Source organism: Acomys minous, assembly GCF_964271855.1.
Source record: "Acomys minous genome assembly, chromosome: 12".
NCBI classification, from domain to species: domain Eukaryota; kingdom Metazoa; phylum Chordata; class Mammalia; order Rodentia; family Muridae; genus Acomys; species Acomys minous.
This window is the reverse complement of record NC_140493.1, coordinates 26,242,470-26,260,919: the sequence shown is the minus strand read 5'-3', so window position 1 is coordinate 26,260,919 and position 18,450 is coordinate 26,242,470. Positions and strand designations below refer to the sequence as shown.

Sequence of the window (18,450 nt, the reverse complement as noted above, 5' to 3'; positions counted from 1 at the left end):
GTAGTGGGACTGGGGACAGGACAGCCTCTTCCTGTCTGTAAATACCACTAGTCCTGCTTAGCAGTTAAGGGTTAACTTGCCTAGTGCCACCCAGCTAAGGTGAGAGCTGCTCCAAGCCACAGTAACGGCTGCTTCCAACCTAGTCTCAGGAGGCAGCTGGGTAAATGTGAGGGAGTCAGCACCTTGGGGTCTGGATGGCAGTGAGAGTTTTGGTAGAGAGGGTACCTAGGGCAGGGCCAGAATCATACCAGGTCCTCCCTGTACAGTAGCCTCAGAGCCCTGGCCCTCAATCCCACTGCCTCGCTCTTCTCTAATGCCTGGTTTTCCTGGCCTGCTGGTGGTATAGCAAAAAATATATTAAAGAGTCAAATCCTGCCAGGGCAGTACCGTGGTTATAAAGCCAGTGCTTTTGGGCACTCAAAGACTCTTGACCCAAGCCAGAATTCTTGAGGTCAAGTTCTACCTGCCATGGAACCAGCTTAGGTCCAGTAAGGAAGAAACTATGTCTGGCTGGAGGCAGGGGTCTAGTCTTTCAAAGCTAGCTAGGACTCAACCTTTGAACTGTCAAACAGCTCTTCCACTTGACTGGGGCAACCTGAGCGCAGGGCAGGTTGGTGTAGCTTCTCCTCAACTATGGAAGGGCACGCCACCTGCTGGCCGCTCAGGGGAGGTGAGTTTTCCAGCTTTCACTTGGGGACTCTGCTCCTTTGGGTCAAGACTCTGGCTTCATGGGGAGGAAGCTTCCCTGCCATTCCCACCCCTGTCCTCCTCTAGTATAGCTACTGGCTTTTGGATGGTCCAATAGGAATTTGGAGAAGGGCCAAGACTCCAGACCAGGCTCAGTAGCTCTTGTTGCAAGCAGCTCTGTCATGAATTCCAATACCATCCCCGCCTCCCCCAAGGCCTGCTTTCAGGCACCTGAGAACCAACACTAGCTATCATGTCTCTTTAGAAGTAGGGTTATTGCCACTCTGAGGGTGAGGAGGCCTGCAGAGATGGACATTTTTTCTGGGTATAGAAGTGGAAACACTTGTGTGACGGATAGAAAACTGTGGTCCTTAAAGGTGGGACAAGTGGAAGATGGCGGTGACCTGGGCAAGCAAAGAGGCTGGTGCCCACTGTTGTAAGAACTCTGAGGAAATATACTTATCCCTTCTGTATAGGATGCCAAGGACAAACCAAAGTACAATTCTACTAAAGTCCAATCAATGAGTTTATTGGGTTTACAGAGTATGGATGGGGTGTTGCTTACAGGAATGTGGATGACCCCAAAGCAGCCACACCATCAAAACAACTCATGCCAACATGGTAGATGAGGTCCCCATGTCTGCAATGATGAGAACCTCTCTTGCCTCAGTTAATTCTTTCACAGATAACATAGTCTACTACCTCCTGAGACCATGAGGTCCTGTGCAATTAGGACACAATCATGCCTGGCTGAGGGGTGCAGAAGGGGAGGATCTGGAATCTCAGATAAGGGTCAAATGACCCTCCCGTCCTTTCCTTCCTTGGATGAATGTCCAAGTCAACAGACCTGATCTTGATGGTAATTTTTTTAAAAAAAGATTTATTTATTTATTTATTACATACACAATGTTCAGCCTGCTTGTACACCTGCACTCCAGAAGAGGATATCAGATCCCATTGTATATGGTTCTGAGCTACCATGTGGTTGCTGGGAATTGAACTCAGGACCTCTGGAAGAGCAGCCAGTGCTCTTAACCTCTGAGCCATCTCTCCAGCCCCTTGACGGTAATTTATAAGGAGTCACAGTGTCTCCGATGAAGATGGTGGCCATTATACTTGGGGGACAGCACATCACCGCACCCACACAAGGCGCCTGTAGTCTCATCTGCAGCCTGCTTTACTTCTTGCTGAGCTCCTTGGCCCGGCAGGTAGCCGCTTCCACAGCGCTCATGGTAGCTGCTCGAAGGCCACCCTGCTCGAGGGCATGAAGCCCGTGGATGGTGGTTCCAGCGGGTGTGAGCACATCTGTGCGGAGCTGGGCTGGGTGCTTCCCTTCCCGCTGAAGCATCTTGGCTGTCCCCTGGGGGGAGAAGAGTTAAAGGAGAGAGCTGAGAGAAGTGAGGCAGCTACACATCTCCCCAGCCTGCTGGACTTCCTGTCCGCTGGAGATAGGGCACACTCGAACCTTCCCGACGTTCTCCTGAGGGAGCCTTCACTCACCAGCAGGGTCTGGGCAGCAATGCGGTGGGCCAGGTCACTCGGCATGCCCATCTTGATGGCACCTTCAGCCAGAGCCTCCGAGAATGTGCACACCTGTGGCGATAGCATTGAAAATAGGAAGAGAAGGCATGCCAGAACTGACGTTTTTTTGCTGTGTACAAAACAGCAGTTCTCAACCTGTGGGTCGCGACCCCTTTGCAAGCTGAATGACCCTTTCACAGGTGTCACCTAAGACCATCAGAAAACACAGCCATTTACATTACAATTCCTAACAGTAGCAAAATTACCATTATGAAATAGCAAAGAAAATAAGTTTATGGTTGGGGAGGTCACTACAACAGAAGGAACTAAATTAAAGGGTCACAGCATTAGGAAGGTTGAGAACCACTGCCTCAGAACCACAAGAAACAAGGCCCTAAATGGGGTCACAAATACCTGAGGCTGTAAGGCCTAAAGCCAGAGTTTGGTAAAGGGGCCAGCCTCAATGTCTAATAAAACATGATGTTCTGAGGCTGGAGAGATGGCTCAGTGGTTAAGGACACTGGCTGCTCTTCCAGAGGACCTAAGTTCAAGTCCTGGCACCCACATGACAACTCACAGCTGCCTAACTCCTATTCCAGGGGATCTGATTGCCTTGCACATCCAGGCAAAACACCAATGTACATAAAAATAAATAAAAAGCATGATGTTTTTAGGGACAACAGAGCGAGCTCAGGTGGCCTGCGGATCACTTGGGGCCCCCACAGCTTGCCTTCCAGGCTCTGGGTTAGGACAATACTCACAAAGGCCACACCACTGCCACTGAGGCCAGTGTGGATATCTACGTAGGACTCAGGAACCTCTATGCACTGCCCACAGGCCTCCAGCAAGTCCTGGAGGAGCTTGGCGTCGTCACTCCTGGCATGGTGGCCCCGTGCCATCACCATGGCCCCCTCCTGGACTATGCAGGGTAGATTGGGAGACACTCGCAACACTCGTGTGTTCGGGGGCAGCAGCTGGACAGGAGAGAGCTCAGTGTCAGGCAAATTCTCCAACCCACTCCCCAGGCACCCAACCCCCAGTGGGCTAACGTTTATTTCTGGAAGTTGACCGGAATGCTATCGGCCTCCCAGGTATGGCCCACGGAGCCTGTATTTCCGGGTCAAGGCCTTATCCAGGCCATGGGCCACTCACCTCCTCCAGAGAGCTCAGAGAGATCCCAGCAGCCACAGACACGACGATGTGCTCGGTGGTGACTGCAGGGGCCACCTCTGCCAGCACAGCTGGCAGGACTTGGGGCTTGGTGGCAAAGATGACAAGTGAGCAGTTCTGGAGCACCTCCTGATTGCAGTGCGTGGTCTGGCAACCCAGAGCCTAACCAGACAGCGGGGCCGGAAATGAAACAACGTGAGGGCATCCTACAACCTACCCGCGTGCCAATCACTCTGTATCCCAGGGGTACTCTCAGGCCTATGGCGTTACAAATGTCTGTACCAGCCGTACTCTCAAATGCCGAAAGCAAACCCAGTAGGCCCTGCTCCTCAGACTCTTAGTCTTTTTTTTTTTTTTTTTAAGACAGGGTTTCTCTGTGTTGCCCTGGCTGTCCTGAACTCCCTTTGTAGACTAGGCTGGCCTCGAACTCACAGCAATCCACCTCCCTCTGCCTCCTGAGTGCTGGGATTACAGACATGCACCACCATATCTAGCAGACTCTTAAGTTTTATCTTCTGGAACCTTCCTTCCTGATTAGTGTCCACATACACCCTACACAGGCACACAGTGAATCTGCTCTGAGTCTTCCAGAAGCTTGACTTTCTTCCTGGCCTTTGACCTCCCCTCCTCCAGGACGGACCAAACCATCGGCTACGCCTGCCCAGTCAACGCTTCAGAAGCACAAGGCCCGGCGTCCCACTCACCCTGAGGTGGCAGAGGTTCTTGTCTGTTGGTGCGCTGGCCAGCACTTGCTTAGCTTGCACTTTGCCTATATAAAAAGGCAAAAGCTAGTAAGCGCTGGAAAGATAGGACACAGTATGCCTAGTCCACTGTTAACCCTGAGGCTCCACAGGGACACAGCAGGGCTCCTTGGGGCTGAACAAGCAAAGTCAATTCAACTGTACTTGAATGCCACTGCCATCGCTGTTGGACACTGGGGCCAGGGACTTGCCTGATCCTAACAAGACAGAGAGCCCACAGGTCTCTGCTTAGGACTGTTGGCCAAATTCAGAACTTCTGAAGGAACACCAGGCCTGGGGCGCACAGCGGGGAGGGAGAAGTCAGCAGCTGTGAGTACCTGCTGCTCTTACAGATGGCCTAGGATGGGTTCCTACGACCCACATGGCAGCTGACAACCATCCACAACTCTACCTCCAATGGAGCCAGTGGTTTCTGCTGGCCCCCAAAGGCACCAAATGTGCAAGCGTGCACGTGTGTGCACACACACATAGTGCACAAGCAGATTAAACACATATAATTTTTAAAACAAAATTAGCGTAGCCAAAGCCGGGCATGGTGCCGCACGCCTTTAACCCCAGCACTCTGGGAGGCAGGCGGATCGCTGTGAGTTCAAGGCCAGCCTGGTCTACAAAGTGAGTCCAGGACAGCCAAGGCTACACAGAGAAACCCTGTCTCAAAAAACAAAACAAGGAAAAAGCCAGGTGTGGTGGGGCATGCCTTTAATCCCAGCACTTGGGAGGCAGGTGTATCTCTGAGTTCGAGGATAGCCTGGTCTACAAAGCGAGTCCAAAAACAAACAAATAAACAAAAACAAAAAAGAAAAAGAAATTACCCAGCCATGGTAGTGCACGCCTTTAATCCCAGCATTTGGGAGGCAGAGGCAGGTGAGTGAGTTGAAGCCCAGCAGGCTTGAGTTCCAGGACAGCCAGGGCTACACAGAGAAACCTTGTCTCAGGAAAAAACCAAAGCCAATCCAATAAAGATCTAACAGAGGGATCCGTTCCCTTGGGACACGGCAAGTGTGCTGGGATGTGGGGGGGGGGGGCACTAAGTACCCCTTTAGTGCAAACCATCTGTCTTTGGAAGATGTAGAGGTAGACAAGACTGGGCCAGACGGAAGTGCACTCCGGAACACATATGGAGCTAATCATGGCAGGGAGTAACTGCCAGGCTTTACATGTGTAGGAAGCTGCTCTCTGACAATTATGATCCGCTGGACTTTGACGTACAACTGAAAGCAGAGAGCCAAAGGTCACCTCTCTCTACCTGCCATCTGTTTGTAAAGTTTTCTTTACAAAGTTTTCTCAACACTGTACAGAAGCGTCAGGCCAGTATTAACAGCCCCCCCTATACACCAGCAGTCCTCAGCCCAGAAGAGTTGGCCGAACCCTCCACCTCTGAGAATGGCGCTGATTGATGTAGGAATAGAAAACCAAATCAGAGGCTCAGGAGGAGGAGCCAGGAAGTTGGACACTAACTTGGCATTAAGTCCGTTCAATATAAAACACGACAGCACTTGAGAGGCAGAGGCAGGTGGATCGCTGTGAGTTCGAGGCCAGCCTGGTCTACAGTGTGAGTCTAGGACAACCAAGGCTACACAGAGAAACCCTGTCTCGAAAAACAAAAAAAACAAAAACAAAAAAAACAACAACAAACAAAACAAAACAAAAAAACACAGTTTGAGCCACATCTGGAACTATAAACTTAAAGCCACGTTAAGGAAGTAAGTCATAGGTGAGCCTGGTGGTGGTGGCAGCACTCGAGAGGCGTGGCCGAGTCAGGCGGGATCTCTTGAGTTCAGGGGCCAGCATGGTCTCTGCGCCAAGCTCTGGACCAACCATGCTATACAGAGAAACCCCACCTTCTACCCCAAAGAAGCCACGCGTGAAGTTAATCGTAATTTTCTTTAATTCAATACATTTAAAGGAATATAATTCAATAATACAATCAGTGTTAAATAAAATAAGCTGTTATTTTTCTCCACACCACGCCTGGCCCACCCGCCCACCCGCCTGGGAAAGGGGCTGCTGGCTCATCCAGGGGCCCTAAAGGCCTTGATGGAAGCCTGCTGTAGCGTTCTCACCCAGGAACCGAGCGAATTCACCCCACTGGACCTTGGGGCGGACCGTGTGCGTCCCTCCCGCTGATGCTTAAGGGCATCTCCCATTGGAAAGCCTCCCCCATCTAGGCTTCGCCTCCCCACCTGCTCGGATGAGGCCTTGCGCGATGGCCTCTGCCATGCGTCCTGCGCCCACGAAGCCCACACGCAGAGGGTCAGACCCCGCAGCCGCCATGGTGCTCAGGGAAAGCCTTCTCTCTTCCCGGCAGCAAGCCCCGCCCACTAGAACTGCATTGATGGACAGACGCGACTGGGCGGGTTCGAGGAGGACTAAGAGGCGGGGCGGGGCGGGGCGGGGCGGGGCGCAAACGCTCACTTTTTGTTTGAGGCGGGATTTTCCAAAGCATAGGTGAACCAGAGGGCGATTTTGCCAAGGGAAAAGAGAAAGGATCGAGTGCTAGTTCTGCGCAGGCTATCAAATTCGTCCTGAGAGACCCGAAGCTAGAATCTCCCCAGAGCCATGCAGAGAGACTTGAAGGAAAAGCTCTGACCACCCCAGGATGGGGCTGACGGTAAACAGCATTACAAGCTCGTACAGCTCTTTCCTACCTTGTGTGCCTTGGGTTCGATCCTCAATACCTGTTGTGGTTCTCCACGTTAAAAGCGGCACTAACCATCAGTCACCGGTACACAGCATTTATTTTTCTATTTTTTTTAGAAATGTGTTTGCTTTAGCGTTTCGCCAGAATAATTATCTGTATTTAATTCTACATACATTTCTTACAGATTATAGTCATTTAGCTGAAATGACGCAAAGAAAATAAAAAGTAAGCAAGAAGCCCCAAGCAGAACAAGTGTAGTGGATGTAAACATGTTTTTGTTTTAATTCCAAGTGTGGAATGGGGGACAGACTTGTGAGAGAACAGGTGATGTTTATCCACTAGGAGAGGAACAGCCTCTTGCCAGGGTTTGGTCTTTGCCAGCTGAAAAGCATCTTAGTATGGACTTTCAGAGGATGTGTGTGTGTGTGTGTATCCCAAACAAGAGGCTGGGCCTTTTGGTCTTGGTCTTGTTTCTTGTTGTTTGGCTGTCCATTGCTCCTAGAGAGAACCGCTCCAGAGAACCCTTTGAGATTCTGGACTCCAGCTGCTGCTCTGGGTTCCGGCTACTACGGTTGCAGTCCCCTTTGCTGAATTGCTGGTTTGCTGTTTAACGGGTCTGCTGGAATCCTGCCAACTACACCAGTGGAATCGCTCCCGGAAACTTGAGTCTAAGAAGGTCTACTTCTCCTGTTCCTGTTAGCCTCTTTTCTCTCCTATCTAGGATAGGTGGGCTGGAAGGGAGGTCTAACCATTAAAGAACCCAGGTTTGAAAAAGTTCGAAGCCTACAACTGTCCATCATGTTCCAACTATGGTAAGCGGGACCAGCTTTTAACTGCCCAGCTACACAGTCCAAGGACAACATTGCCCTTACAAGCGCTGCTTACTTCTAAGTGCTGTGTTCTAGTTTGCCTAACTATACACATTCAAAGCAAAACAACTGCCTTTACCCAGTTTGTGGGAAGCCCGCGTGTACCTTTGATTCAAAGTCACTTTAGGGAATGAAAATTAAGTTTAGTTGTTTGAATTGGTGATTTGGATGGATGGGGCAAAGGCTGGGACCCTGATCCTTTGTTTTGTGTTTGTTTGTTTGCTTTAATGGGTTTTGGCATTTGAGACAAGGTCTTTCTGTTTAGCCCTGGCAGTCCGGGAACTTTGTAGACGAGACTGGCCTCGAACTCAAGATTCGCTGCTTCTGCCCACCACCACAGTCTTCTGCCCTTGTTTGAGTACTTTTGTTCAACTGTTTTTATTTGGAGTTCTTTAAATCTTTCTCCCTAAGCCACATCAACAGCAGCCAGGAGCAGCAGGGGGGAAGCACCAACAGCCTTCTTTCTGGTAGCCCCCAGTCTCTCCTTGGGTCTGGCTTTTATCCCCACTGACAAAGACCACACCCCCTGCATGAGGTAGTTCACAGCTGACAAACATCTCCTGCCCTCTCAGGAGGCAGTTATCAGCTGTGGACAAACTGGAGCAGCCCCCCATAGCCCACTCCTGGGATTAAAGCGAAAACATGTTTGCAAATAAAGCGAAGCTTCCACAACAGACAGTCCTTTCCTTTTTTGCTGTGGGAGGTAAAGAGTTGTATTCCCCAGTCTTTCTCCAGACCCCACCAGAAACCTAAGAGTGATGTGCCTGCCTGACAACGGATGGAAACCTGTAACACCAGGAACTGAAAACTAAAGCTAAATAATGCTTTCCCTTATGAGTTAACTGTCTCAGGTACCAAAGGAAAGCAGATTGACACAGGGAACTTGCAGAATCCTCACTATACACAGGGAGCAAGATCTACCCAGGACCGGCTATAGAAAGGTGGAGGAGAAGGAACTCTTTTTTTTTTTTTTTTTTTTTTGGTTTTTCCAAGACAGGTTTCTCTGTGTTAACAGTACTGGCTACCCTCGCCTCACTTTTTGTAGACTAGGCTGGCCTCAAACTCTTAGCAAACCTGTCTGCCTCTGCCTCCCAAGTGCTGGAAGTGTGCCCCCATCCCCACCCTCAATCCCTCGGCTGAGAAGGAACATTTACCCAAACATGAGTGTAAGAAATGTCTATATTCTGGGCTGCAACCTGGAAATGTTCAAGCTTGAGACTTGGCCTCAAGTCTGCCAGAAAACGCATGCAGCTGTCTGGTCAGGGTGGCCAAGGCACTCTGATTTCTTAGTGCATCCTGACATGATGTATGTGTTTAGCACACTGACGGGTGGTCTCTAGACAACTAGGCTTAAAGGAAATCTGGAGATGGGGGCTGGGAAGGCCTGAGCCAGAGGGGGACTGAGCAGGACAACATAGGGGAGGCCGGCTGAAGCTGCCGGTCATGGACCGGTCTCGGGTGCAGGCTGGAATTGGCATTGGTGAGCGGCAGAATGCATAGGAAGGTTGGGTTGGGTGAGGAAAACTGAGCAAGTGATGAGACAGCAGCAGACAGGCTGGTCACCTGGGAAGAAGGCAGAGGGTGAGATGGATGTGGTTTCTGAGGGGAGGGGACAAGTGGGGGTGTGAGTTGTCAACTGTGACCGCATCTGGAATTAGCTAAAACACAAGCTGCTAGGCAAGCCTGAGACTGATTTTCGTAAGTGGCAAGAAAGCACCTGAAGCAAGGCAGCGCCACCTGGTGGCAGCAGCCCAGATAACAGGCCATGGAAGGAAACTTTTTGGCTTGTTTGTTGCTTCCGTGCACAGTACACTGAAGACCAGCAGCTCTCCAAGAGTCCTCCAGGCCTGCAGGGCCAGGCTGGGCCTGCTGAGATGCCCAGCCTCACAGACTGAATAACTCCTGGATTCTTGGCTTCTCTAGTGTTAGTCATTGTTGGGCTACCCAGAGCACATCCAGCCTAATAAATCACCTTTATCTCTAACAGTTCTGTTCCTTAAAAAAAAAAAAAAAAAAGTCACTAGTGTGTGAGGTCTGTTGTCAGCTTTAGCTATGTGGCTGGTGGTCATGAGTCATCACCTGGGAACGTCTTACACAGGTGCCAACTGTCACTTCTGCCTGCCTGGAGCTGTATCCCTTATAAATATTCAGGGACAGTGGTAGCTGTTTCAGGGTTGAGAGGAAGCTGTAGCTTCTAGCCTGGTGCCATCAGTCTTTGTGAACAGATTCTAAGATGGGAGCTGGAGAGTGACCCAGAGCTGCAGTAGACAAAGACAAGACATGCAATGCCAAAGCGGGCAGCCCCCAGCTGCAGCACCCTTAGGTAGATTCTTCTATGCTGCCCTGACTGGTCTAGATTTGACCATCCAAGAATGACCAGAATGGAAAGGCCCATGACATCACCACTCCAGTGGCTAGAGCTGACTAAGGCCAGGCTTGGGGTTCTGGAGAAGTCTGGGGCACCCATCACTAAGCTTCCTGTGGGTCCATCCACCAAGGTCCTCAAGTCTGAGGCAGAAAGGCTTGTGTGTGGCCACAAGCGGAAGGGCTAAGCATGACCAAGATCCAAGTCAGGCTGCTGGGGAGGTGCCCTGCCCATACCTGAGCCCTCGGACAGTTCATATCTGACCTGCACTGCCTGCATCCCGACGCCCAGATCTCCATCCTCTGGTCCTTCACACAGGGACTCTTGCCTTGGGCCTAGAAGCTCTTAGGAGCTAAGTAGCACACAGGGTCCCAGGGTTGGACAGGCTAGGAAGGTTGGACATAGCTTCTGAGTCCAGGCTTATGAAAATCCATTTTATTGGTTTCGACAATGGACCAGTAGCACCGGCATGGACACAATGAGGCTGGGGCAGAAGCGGACAAACAAGGTGCTGGTCTGGCCTTTCCCCGAGGATGGACATGGGCCCTTCTGGACAGCAGCATGGAGGCCCCTGGCAGAGAGGCCAGCATGTGGCTCAAGTTGCTGGATATTATCCTCAGCTCTTGGCAGGGTCTGAGGGTGATGACCGCTGACTGGGCATTGCCAGCTGAGCACCTGCTTGTCCCGGGCTTCACTTCCGGGCCTGCTCATAGTTGTCGGTGAACCAAGCACAGGTTTCCTTCACAGCTGCAGAGGCAGACAAGTGAGAGCCAGTGATGCCCTCACCCCAGGAGGTAGAGAGGGCGGAACTCCCCACCCCCCACACACCCTAAACTGTAGTGTCCTGCTTCCCAGAGGGTACAGGCTCTGATAAAGGTCTGTTGACCAAGCCTGCTGGACACCAAACGCCCATGGTCACAGTATGGATGATGAGACCACAGCAGGGAGCAGCTGGTGCTGCTGCCGAGGGCTAATTGGCAAAGAGCCTGTTAGCACAGGTTGGGGTGGTTAAGGGTTTTGGGAGGGACAGGAACTTACCCTGCTTGAAGGGTGTGAAACGGAAGTCAGGCAAGTAGGAGCGAAGCTTGCCATTGCTGGCCGTCTTCTTATATTGCCCATCCGACTTTGTAGCATCAAACTGGACACGTTGGTCAAGGCCATAGCTGAGAGAGCGCTACCCGCCTGCCCTATCTGGAACCTATCTTTACCTGGGACAGACCTGGGGCAAAGCAGATCCCCTCCTGTTGCCAGGGAACACGCACCCCACCAGGCGAAGCCGCAGTGCCCCTCCACAGCGCCTCACCATCATCCCATCACCAGAGCCAGAGGATACGGTGACTTCCCCACAGAAGCCCATGGCCTCCACCACAGCCTCCGCTGCCTCCTGGATGGACACTTCATCTTCCTCGCCCACTGTGGGGAATCGGGCCAGCAGTCAGTCAGGCCTCCTTGTGCAGACCCCTAGGGCATGTCTGCTCCCACTACTGGGGTAGACAAGGTCCTGCCCTGCGGTGGGCAACAGCAGCTGCGGAGTGCCCACCTGAAAGGATGATGGGCTCCACCTCATTGTACTCCCGAAGGACCCAGATGAAGAGCCGCGCTAGGTCCTGGAGGTCAGAAGGGCGGGTCAAATGCACACCTGGGCACCTAAGGCTCCCTCCTGGGGAGGTTGTACTGCTGTTTCTGCTCCCTTCGGGGGAAACAGCCAGGGTTCACCCTGGATGGAGATCCCTCATTCAGGCCACACATTTTCCTTCTGGGCCAAAGCTGCACCCCTGGGGACTTGGGAAGGTTCGAGGACTGTTTCATAAGCCACCACCTCCCGCACAGCTTTCCTGGAAAGGCCATGCTCCCTCCATACATACCAGCGAGTAGATGAACTGCCTCCGAGGCTTCCCCGTACCCCACACAGTCAAGGCTGAACCGCTACCTACAGGCGGGGCAGGTGTCAGAGCTCTGCAACCAGGGCCAGCTCCCTGCTCACCCCACCACAGCTGAGCTCAGGGCCCCCCTCAGGCAGGTAACCTGGGCCAGGCGTGTGCTGGACAGCTGCACTCACTCTTGGCCAGGTGCACCTTATGGATGAGGCCAGGCAGCACGTGGCCGTCTTCAATGTTGAAGTTGTCATAAGGCCCGAAGACATTGGTGGGGATGACGGCAGTGAAGGTACAGCCGTGCTGCTGGAAGTAGGCCCTGTGGAGGCACGGTGTCTCCTGACCTCATCCCCAGAATGTACCCTGATGGTCCCCAGTTCCTTCCAAAGCTGGTGTCTTTAGAAAGTGTTGTACACGAGGCAGCAGAAAGGCCTCACTAACCCAGGGGGCCCGCCCTCCCCTCTCCGGAGAGGCCTGGGCAAGAGCAAGAAGAAGCAACCTGTTCTGCACGTCAATCATCCGCTTGGCGTACGAGTACCCGAAGTTGCTGCTGTGAGGTGGCCCATTGTGGATCTGGAGGAGCAGGAGATGCACTGAGAACCCCCCACATCCTGGTTCTGCCCACACCCTCAGCTCCCACCCCAGGAAGCCCTGCCCCTCACCATTGTCTCATCAATAGGATAGGTGGTCTTGTCGGGGAAGATACAGGTGGACAGGCAGGAGACCACCTTGCGAGTGCCCACCTCGAAGGCTGCATGCAGGACATTGTCATTGATATGCACGTTCTTCCTCTGCGGTGGGTAGCACAGGGGGGGTCAGGCTGCCTATGAAGGACCCAGGCCCTTGCCTGTTTCTCCACAGATGGACATGGGAGCATGCCTTGGCTCAGATATGAGCGCCATCTGTGCCTACTGATTGGACGTGCTCTTGGGACAAGGCTAAGCCTCCTGGCACTGACCTTAAAGAAGCTGCCATCCTCTAGGGCCACAAGAAGCTCCTGCCCTGCCTGCCTGTCTGCCTAGCTGTGGAGGCCGGAGGGGCATCCTCAGGGCAGGTGGTTGAGATGAGGAAAACTTTAGGTGAGAGTTTCCATTTCAAAGGAGAAGTCCCCCTTCCCCCCACATCCCAGCTCCAGAGAAGCCATGCCCTGCTCTGCTTCTTCTCAGTGGCCTGCCCCTCTCCAGCTCTCTTCCCTAAACTGATACGAGGCACACTGATCTAACATTAAGGCAGAGGGTAGTGAGCAGGCAGTGAGCTGAAAAGACAGGACTGGGCAAATAGAGCTCTGGGGGACAGAGTCCTTGAGCAAAATCTGGCGGGCCAAGTCTTAGGAGCGCAGTCAGCAGAAGCAGAGTTCTTCTGTTTTATCCTTCCTCCTAAGGCACACCCCAACACCCCGGAGTAGCTGACAGATTCAGGAAGCTGAGCCAACCAAGCCTGGGAGTTCAAGAACCTGGCAGCCAAGCAGGCTCAGCAACCAGGAACCTGTGCCCAGTTACATAGCCGAGTTTGCCAACTTCCTTCAGCATCCCGATCCTGCAGGTCAGCACTTGACCAAATGTCTCTGAGGCTGTGCAAAACTAGTCCTCAGGGACTTCTTGTGGGTGAATCTGTGCAAGTTTCAGGACCCTAAGCTCCGGGCTCCCAATGCCTGTTGTCCCCAGCACCCCAACTTACCCAGAAATCCAAGTTGTATTTGATATTCCGGAAAAGGCCGCCTACCATTGCGGCAAGATGGATGACATGGGTGGGCTGTACCTTCCGGAACAGAGCTTGCGTTTGTGCTGCATCCCTGAGGGAAGCAAGATGTCAGTGGACCTAGGGAAGCCCCAGGAACCAAGCGTTAGGAGCTCGGGCATTGCGTGTAGAAGCTGGATGGGTCCATGGCTGGAAGGGCAGCCAAAGGGACAAGCAGCCAAGTTCAGGGCTTTAGCAGATGCTGGCTGTGGGTTCCCGGACCTATGGGAGGATGTTTACTTAGACAGCAGCCAGAGCAGTCCCGTGGCAGGGAGGACAGAGACTCAGGGAGGGTTACTGCTAAGCTCAGGCCAAACCCAGTAGGAGGGATTGGGTCTGAATATGGCCCCAACTCACGTCAGATCTGCATCTTTGGAGGAGACAAACACCCATTCCTCTCCAGGTAAGGCGGCCCCATCTGCAACCACCTTCTGGATGGCTCTGCCCACCAGTCCAGAGCCCCCTGTCACTAGGATCCTCATGGATCCTTGGGGTTCCCCCATTGTGGCTGCACCTGGAAGGCCAAATGGTGTAAGCTAAGGAGGATCGAGGATGTGCCATACTCCCCACTCTATCTCCTGGGCTAGTGGGCAACAGGCACAGAAATGCGACTACAGGCCTCCAGACACGCCCAGCTCTGTTCCCAAGGAAGTCCTTTGCCTTGGGCGACTCAGGATCCTGCTGGCTGCTATCCAAACCAAAGCAGCTTGGTCCCAACCCATGTCCCTAATAGGCAGAAAACGTACACGTGGCAGTTCTCGGCACAGATCATAGTGGCTGCTCCTCCCCAACGCTCACCCTCTACAGACAGACAAGGGGCGGTGCCCTTGCTAGGGGGCCCTGTACTCACTAATGCTGAGCGCATAGCCTACGGCTTAGGAAAGCATAGTTCTATGACAGGGTGCACCGCCGACGGCCTCCAGGCGCTGCAAACTTGCAGGACGGTTCTGGCCTAACCGCGCGGATTAACCCTCACCCAAATGAATGAGGGCCGACCCTCCAAACCCCGTGGTTCCCGACCTCACAGGCCACCCAGCCCCAACCCACGCAGACCCCTGATACCAGACGGACTCTTACGGCCCCGACCAGCCTACCGGGTCCGTGGTTTGCTGCGATGCGTCCACCTGAATGCCTCACCTGCGTGAGGTTCCACCAGTTTGAGAGCTACTTCCGGCGCACAATTCTCCAGCTCCTCGCTGTCCAGGTGGAGGGGGCAAGGCCCTCCCGAGGAACTCTGGGAAATGGAGTCTTAGTCATGCGACTGTGTGGCGCGGGCGCTTCTGGGACATATCCTCTGAGTCTCACAGGCATCTGGGAAACTGAGTCCTGGGGCTGGCCAGTGGGCGGCATACCCCTTGGACCGCTGGAACCACAAAGCAGAGGACAGGTTGCCTACCCAGACACACTCTGGTGGTCATAAAGGGACGCAGGTCCCACAAAACAGTAGTAGGTTGACCGGAAATCTCCATTCTTTCCCTCTGCTGCATAGCTTGGAGTGGCCACGCGCCTCCTTCTGGCTGAGCCAGCGTCCCGCACCAATCCTATAGGCGACGTGTTCACACGAGACTCGGATTCTTGTTTACCTGAATAGAGTATTTTAAAGGACTGAATAAAATATCTTCTACTTTGACATCTTTAAAGTATGTTTCACCAAAAATAATAATAATAATAAAATAAAATACCAGCAACAGGAGCCCATGTTGGCACGGTGTTTTCAAAGGCAGTTGGCCCTACGGCTGTCCATTTGAGTTTGATCTACTGGACCCTTATGGTGAAAAGCTAGAACTGACTTACACAAGTTGTTCTTTTTTTTCTTCATGTTCACAGTATTGCACAGATGCACCCACGTATACAAACAAAAAATAAATGTAAAAATTAAAAATACAGGCTGGAGAGATGGCTCAGAGGTTAAGGGCACTGTCTGCTCTTCCAAAGGTCCTGAGTTCAATTCCCAGCAACCACCTGGTGGCTCACAACCATCTATAATGAGATCTGGTGCTCTCTTCTGGCGTGCAGGTGTACATGCAAGCAGAACAGTGTATAAATAAATAAATAAATACATACATACATACATACATATTGGTTATGTGGAGATCAGTAGGACAGCAGATTTAGCTAATCATATGTATATCAACTGGGCTGGTAGTATTGACCTAAAAATGCAGACATCAGCACTCTCTGAGTTCGAGGCAAGCCTACTATACAAAGTGAGTTTAGGGCAGCTAGAGCTACACAAAGAAACAAAACAAAACAGGCAGGCTACGGAAACGGCTCAGGACATTTGCCTGCAAGTCTGACGGCCTGAGTTCAACACATACACATACCCTGAGCCCAAATAAACGGTGGAGCAGAGAACCGGCACACTTGTGGTTTCCCATAAAGTCAGAATTTATTGGACAGTAATACATTCAAAACAGTGGGTTCCGTGGGAGCAATACGCCAAGCAGTCCAGGTTTCCTTGCTATTGAGCTGACGCGAACACAAGGTATTTTATTTCAATCTTAGCTATGATTATTAACTTTCAGATTACAGATTACACATCACACTGTGAATCTATCTACACATAGGTTACCGAATGTCTACAAAAGCCGGAGAGGCGCCTTCCCAACAGGCTCAGCTACAGCAGACAACTACATATACTCCAGGCCTTAGCCGCTGCCTTGAGGCAAAGAAACAGAGGTCTGCAATGCCCCCTCCCGCAGGGGTCCCGCCTGAGTCGGCTCTGCCAGGGACCTGTTTCAGATGCAACCAGAGGAGACACTGCTCCCACAGCAGCCTGAAAGGCGTACCCTGCCTACTGGCAGACTGGCCTGTGGAAGTCAAAACGTTCTGGTGCAGGCTTGTCCTCTGTGCCAGCCACTGGAGGTTCAGCCAGCACAAGAGCTTTAGACACTTGCAGCCTTCAAGTTCCTTGACTTGGCAGAGTATGGACAGCTCCTAGATTCAGCAACCTCCCCAAACCCAGGGTAACGCTGCAGGTCTGTTTTAACCTCATGCTCGGGTTACACTGTCACATAGCCAACTTGTATCAGGGGAGGCTTCAGGTATCTTCTCAGTCCTCTTCATAAGCAGGAAGCCAGGCTTTAAGCCTCACTCAGTCCTGGAGCTCCTGTCAGGTCTAGATACACTCTACCTTGTTACAGACTTAAAGGACAGGTCTCAGATACAACCCTTGACCGTTCTTTTAGCAAAAGGACAGTGGCTGCTCACAGCAATTTCACCTATGTCTTGTTTTGTTGTTGTTGTTGGTTGGTTTGTTTTGTTTTGTTTTGTTTGAGACAGGGTTTCTCTGTGTATCCTTGGCTGTTCTAGACTCACTTTGTAGACCAGGCTGGCCTCGAACTCACAGTGACCCGCCTGCTCTGCCTCCCGAGTGCTGGGATTAAAGGTGTGCGCCACCACGCCCGGCCTGGAGTTCTTTTTTTTTTTTTTTTGAGTTATTTATTAATCTAACTATTGTAAAACACTCCATTACATGATCCCCTATCCTATTTCCAGGCTCAAGATTTTGAACCTCCTTTGGTTTGTGAAGGAGAGAGAAACCTGTTTCTAATGATCCCAAGTGTGGGACTGGAATGGTCTTGTGGGGGAACAGGTGAGGTTGATCCAATAGAAGATGGACCATCTCATGCAGGAGCTTGATTGTTGCCAGCTGAAAAGATCCAGTGAACAGACTCTGGGAGGAGATATATAAAGGAGCCAGACGTGGAGGCGGGGCCTTTGGAGACTTGGGATAGTTTTGGCTGTTCAACGCTCCACTTCTAGACACTCCTAGAGAGAACCGCTTGAGGGAAGGCCTTGGGGCTCCGGCTCCTGCTGAGGCTCCGGGTTCTGGTTACTCCAGGTTCCAGCAGAAGAAATCCTGCTGAGTATGTCGGGAGATTTGTTCCTCGGAACTGATATCCTTATGGTTTTGTTGTTGTGTTCCTTAATTCTCTTTTCATATTGTTTCGGTTAGTCAGGTTATAAGTGGTATATGCTTGCTTAATAAGTGTGTAATAAAATATATTGGTTAAGAAAAGTGAGGCTACAGGTTTGTCTTTTTAATACAGACCCAAAATGTTTCTCATTATACTTAATTTATGTACATCAAGTCTTCCTAACAAAGAGAACAAGCCCCTCTTTCATGATGTGTACTGATGCTAAAAATTAAGATCACATGAGCTTTTGCTCTTCTGCTCTACATTACCAGTGCACAAATGTTAGAAAGATCCATAAGGCTTCCGCCTTTCCTAAGCTCACCTGAAAAAGTACTCATGCTTTCGACTCAAAGTTTTTCTCAAACCTCTGCTATACTATAACACAAATGTATGTCTACCGCCTTTTCCTATAATGTGTATTTCACTGTAGATTACAAACCGTGATGATGCTAACATGTCTAAAATTTGTCTCCCTTTATGAACTTAAAAGGATTCTTGTAAGCTACAGAAAATGCACTTCTCAAGTCAAATGGAACCTACATAAGTACTGACTGACTATCAATAATCTAAGTTTCCCACCTATCGCCCATTTTGGAGGGTGGGATTCCTCCTCCTTTCACTGGATTTGGGACTCCCCTACCTACCCAATTGCCACCTTTCTGCACCCAACACCAGCTCAATTGGTGAATTCCCGCTCATAGTAGACACTCTCCTTTGTCCAAGAGACTGTCAAAACTTCTCTGCTTCCCTGGGAGCTGAGGTACCTCACCCTGGCCTGCATGACTTCAGCTGGTCCTCCTCGCTGACCTGCAACTAGGACTTTTCCCATTGGGAGAGGCCACTGCGGACTCGGAAGCCTAGTGTACCCGGTGATTGTGTCTCCGGGCTCAGCTCTTTCCTGTTCG

At 51.5% G+C, this 18,450-nt stretch overlaps 2 protein-coding genes across 5 annotated transcripts; both read right to left on the bottom strand.

Annotated features, from left to right (window-relative positions):
- Positions 1-1,195: 1,195 nt before the first annotated feature.
- Positions 1,196-6,481, bottom strand: PYCR3 (pyrroline-5-carboxylate reductase 3). The gene is made up of 6 exons (XM_084803232.1): positions 6,323-6,481; positions 4,083-4,147; positions 3,361-3,540; positions 2,970-3,182; positions 2,188-2,280; positions 1,196-2,047 (listed from the first exon to the last, which is right to left on the bottom strand). Exons 1-6 carry the CDS (start codon positions 6,411-6,413, stop codon positions 1,865-1,867), a joined length of 825 nt encoding a protein of 274 aa, XP_084659358.1. The 5' UTR covers positions 6,414-6,481; the 3' UTR covers positions 1,196-1,864.
- A 3,953-nt stretch (positions 6,482-10,434) lies between these two features.
- Positions 10,435-14,914, bottom strand: GFUS (GDP-L-fucose synthase). 4 transcript variants are annotated; one of them, XM_084751616.1, is made up of 11 exons: positions 14,763-14,913; positions 13,983-14,139; positions 13,566-13,680; positions 12,551-12,679; positions 12,388-12,461; positions 12,074-12,207; positions 11,880-11,944; positions 11,555-11,621; positions 11,348-11,427; positions 11,053-11,152; positions 10,435-10,761 (listed from the first exon to the last, which is right to left on the bottom strand). In XM_084751616.1, exons 2-11 carry the CDS (start codon positions 14,126-14,128, stop codon positions 10,706-10,708), a joined length of 966 nt encoding a protein of 321 aa, XP_084607742.1. In that variant the 5' UTR covers positions 14,129-14,139; positions 14,763-14,913; the 3' UTR covers positions 10,435-10,705. The 4 variants fall into 4 exon arrangements, with proteins under 4 accessions (XP_084607742.1, XP_084607743.1, XP_084607745.1 ...); XM_084751617.1 differs by having other exon boundaries at positions 14,720-14,829; XM_084751619.1 differs by lacking the exon at positions 12,551-12,679 and having other exon boundaries at positions 14,763-14,914.
- Positions 14,915-18,450: the final 3,536 nt, after the last annotated feature.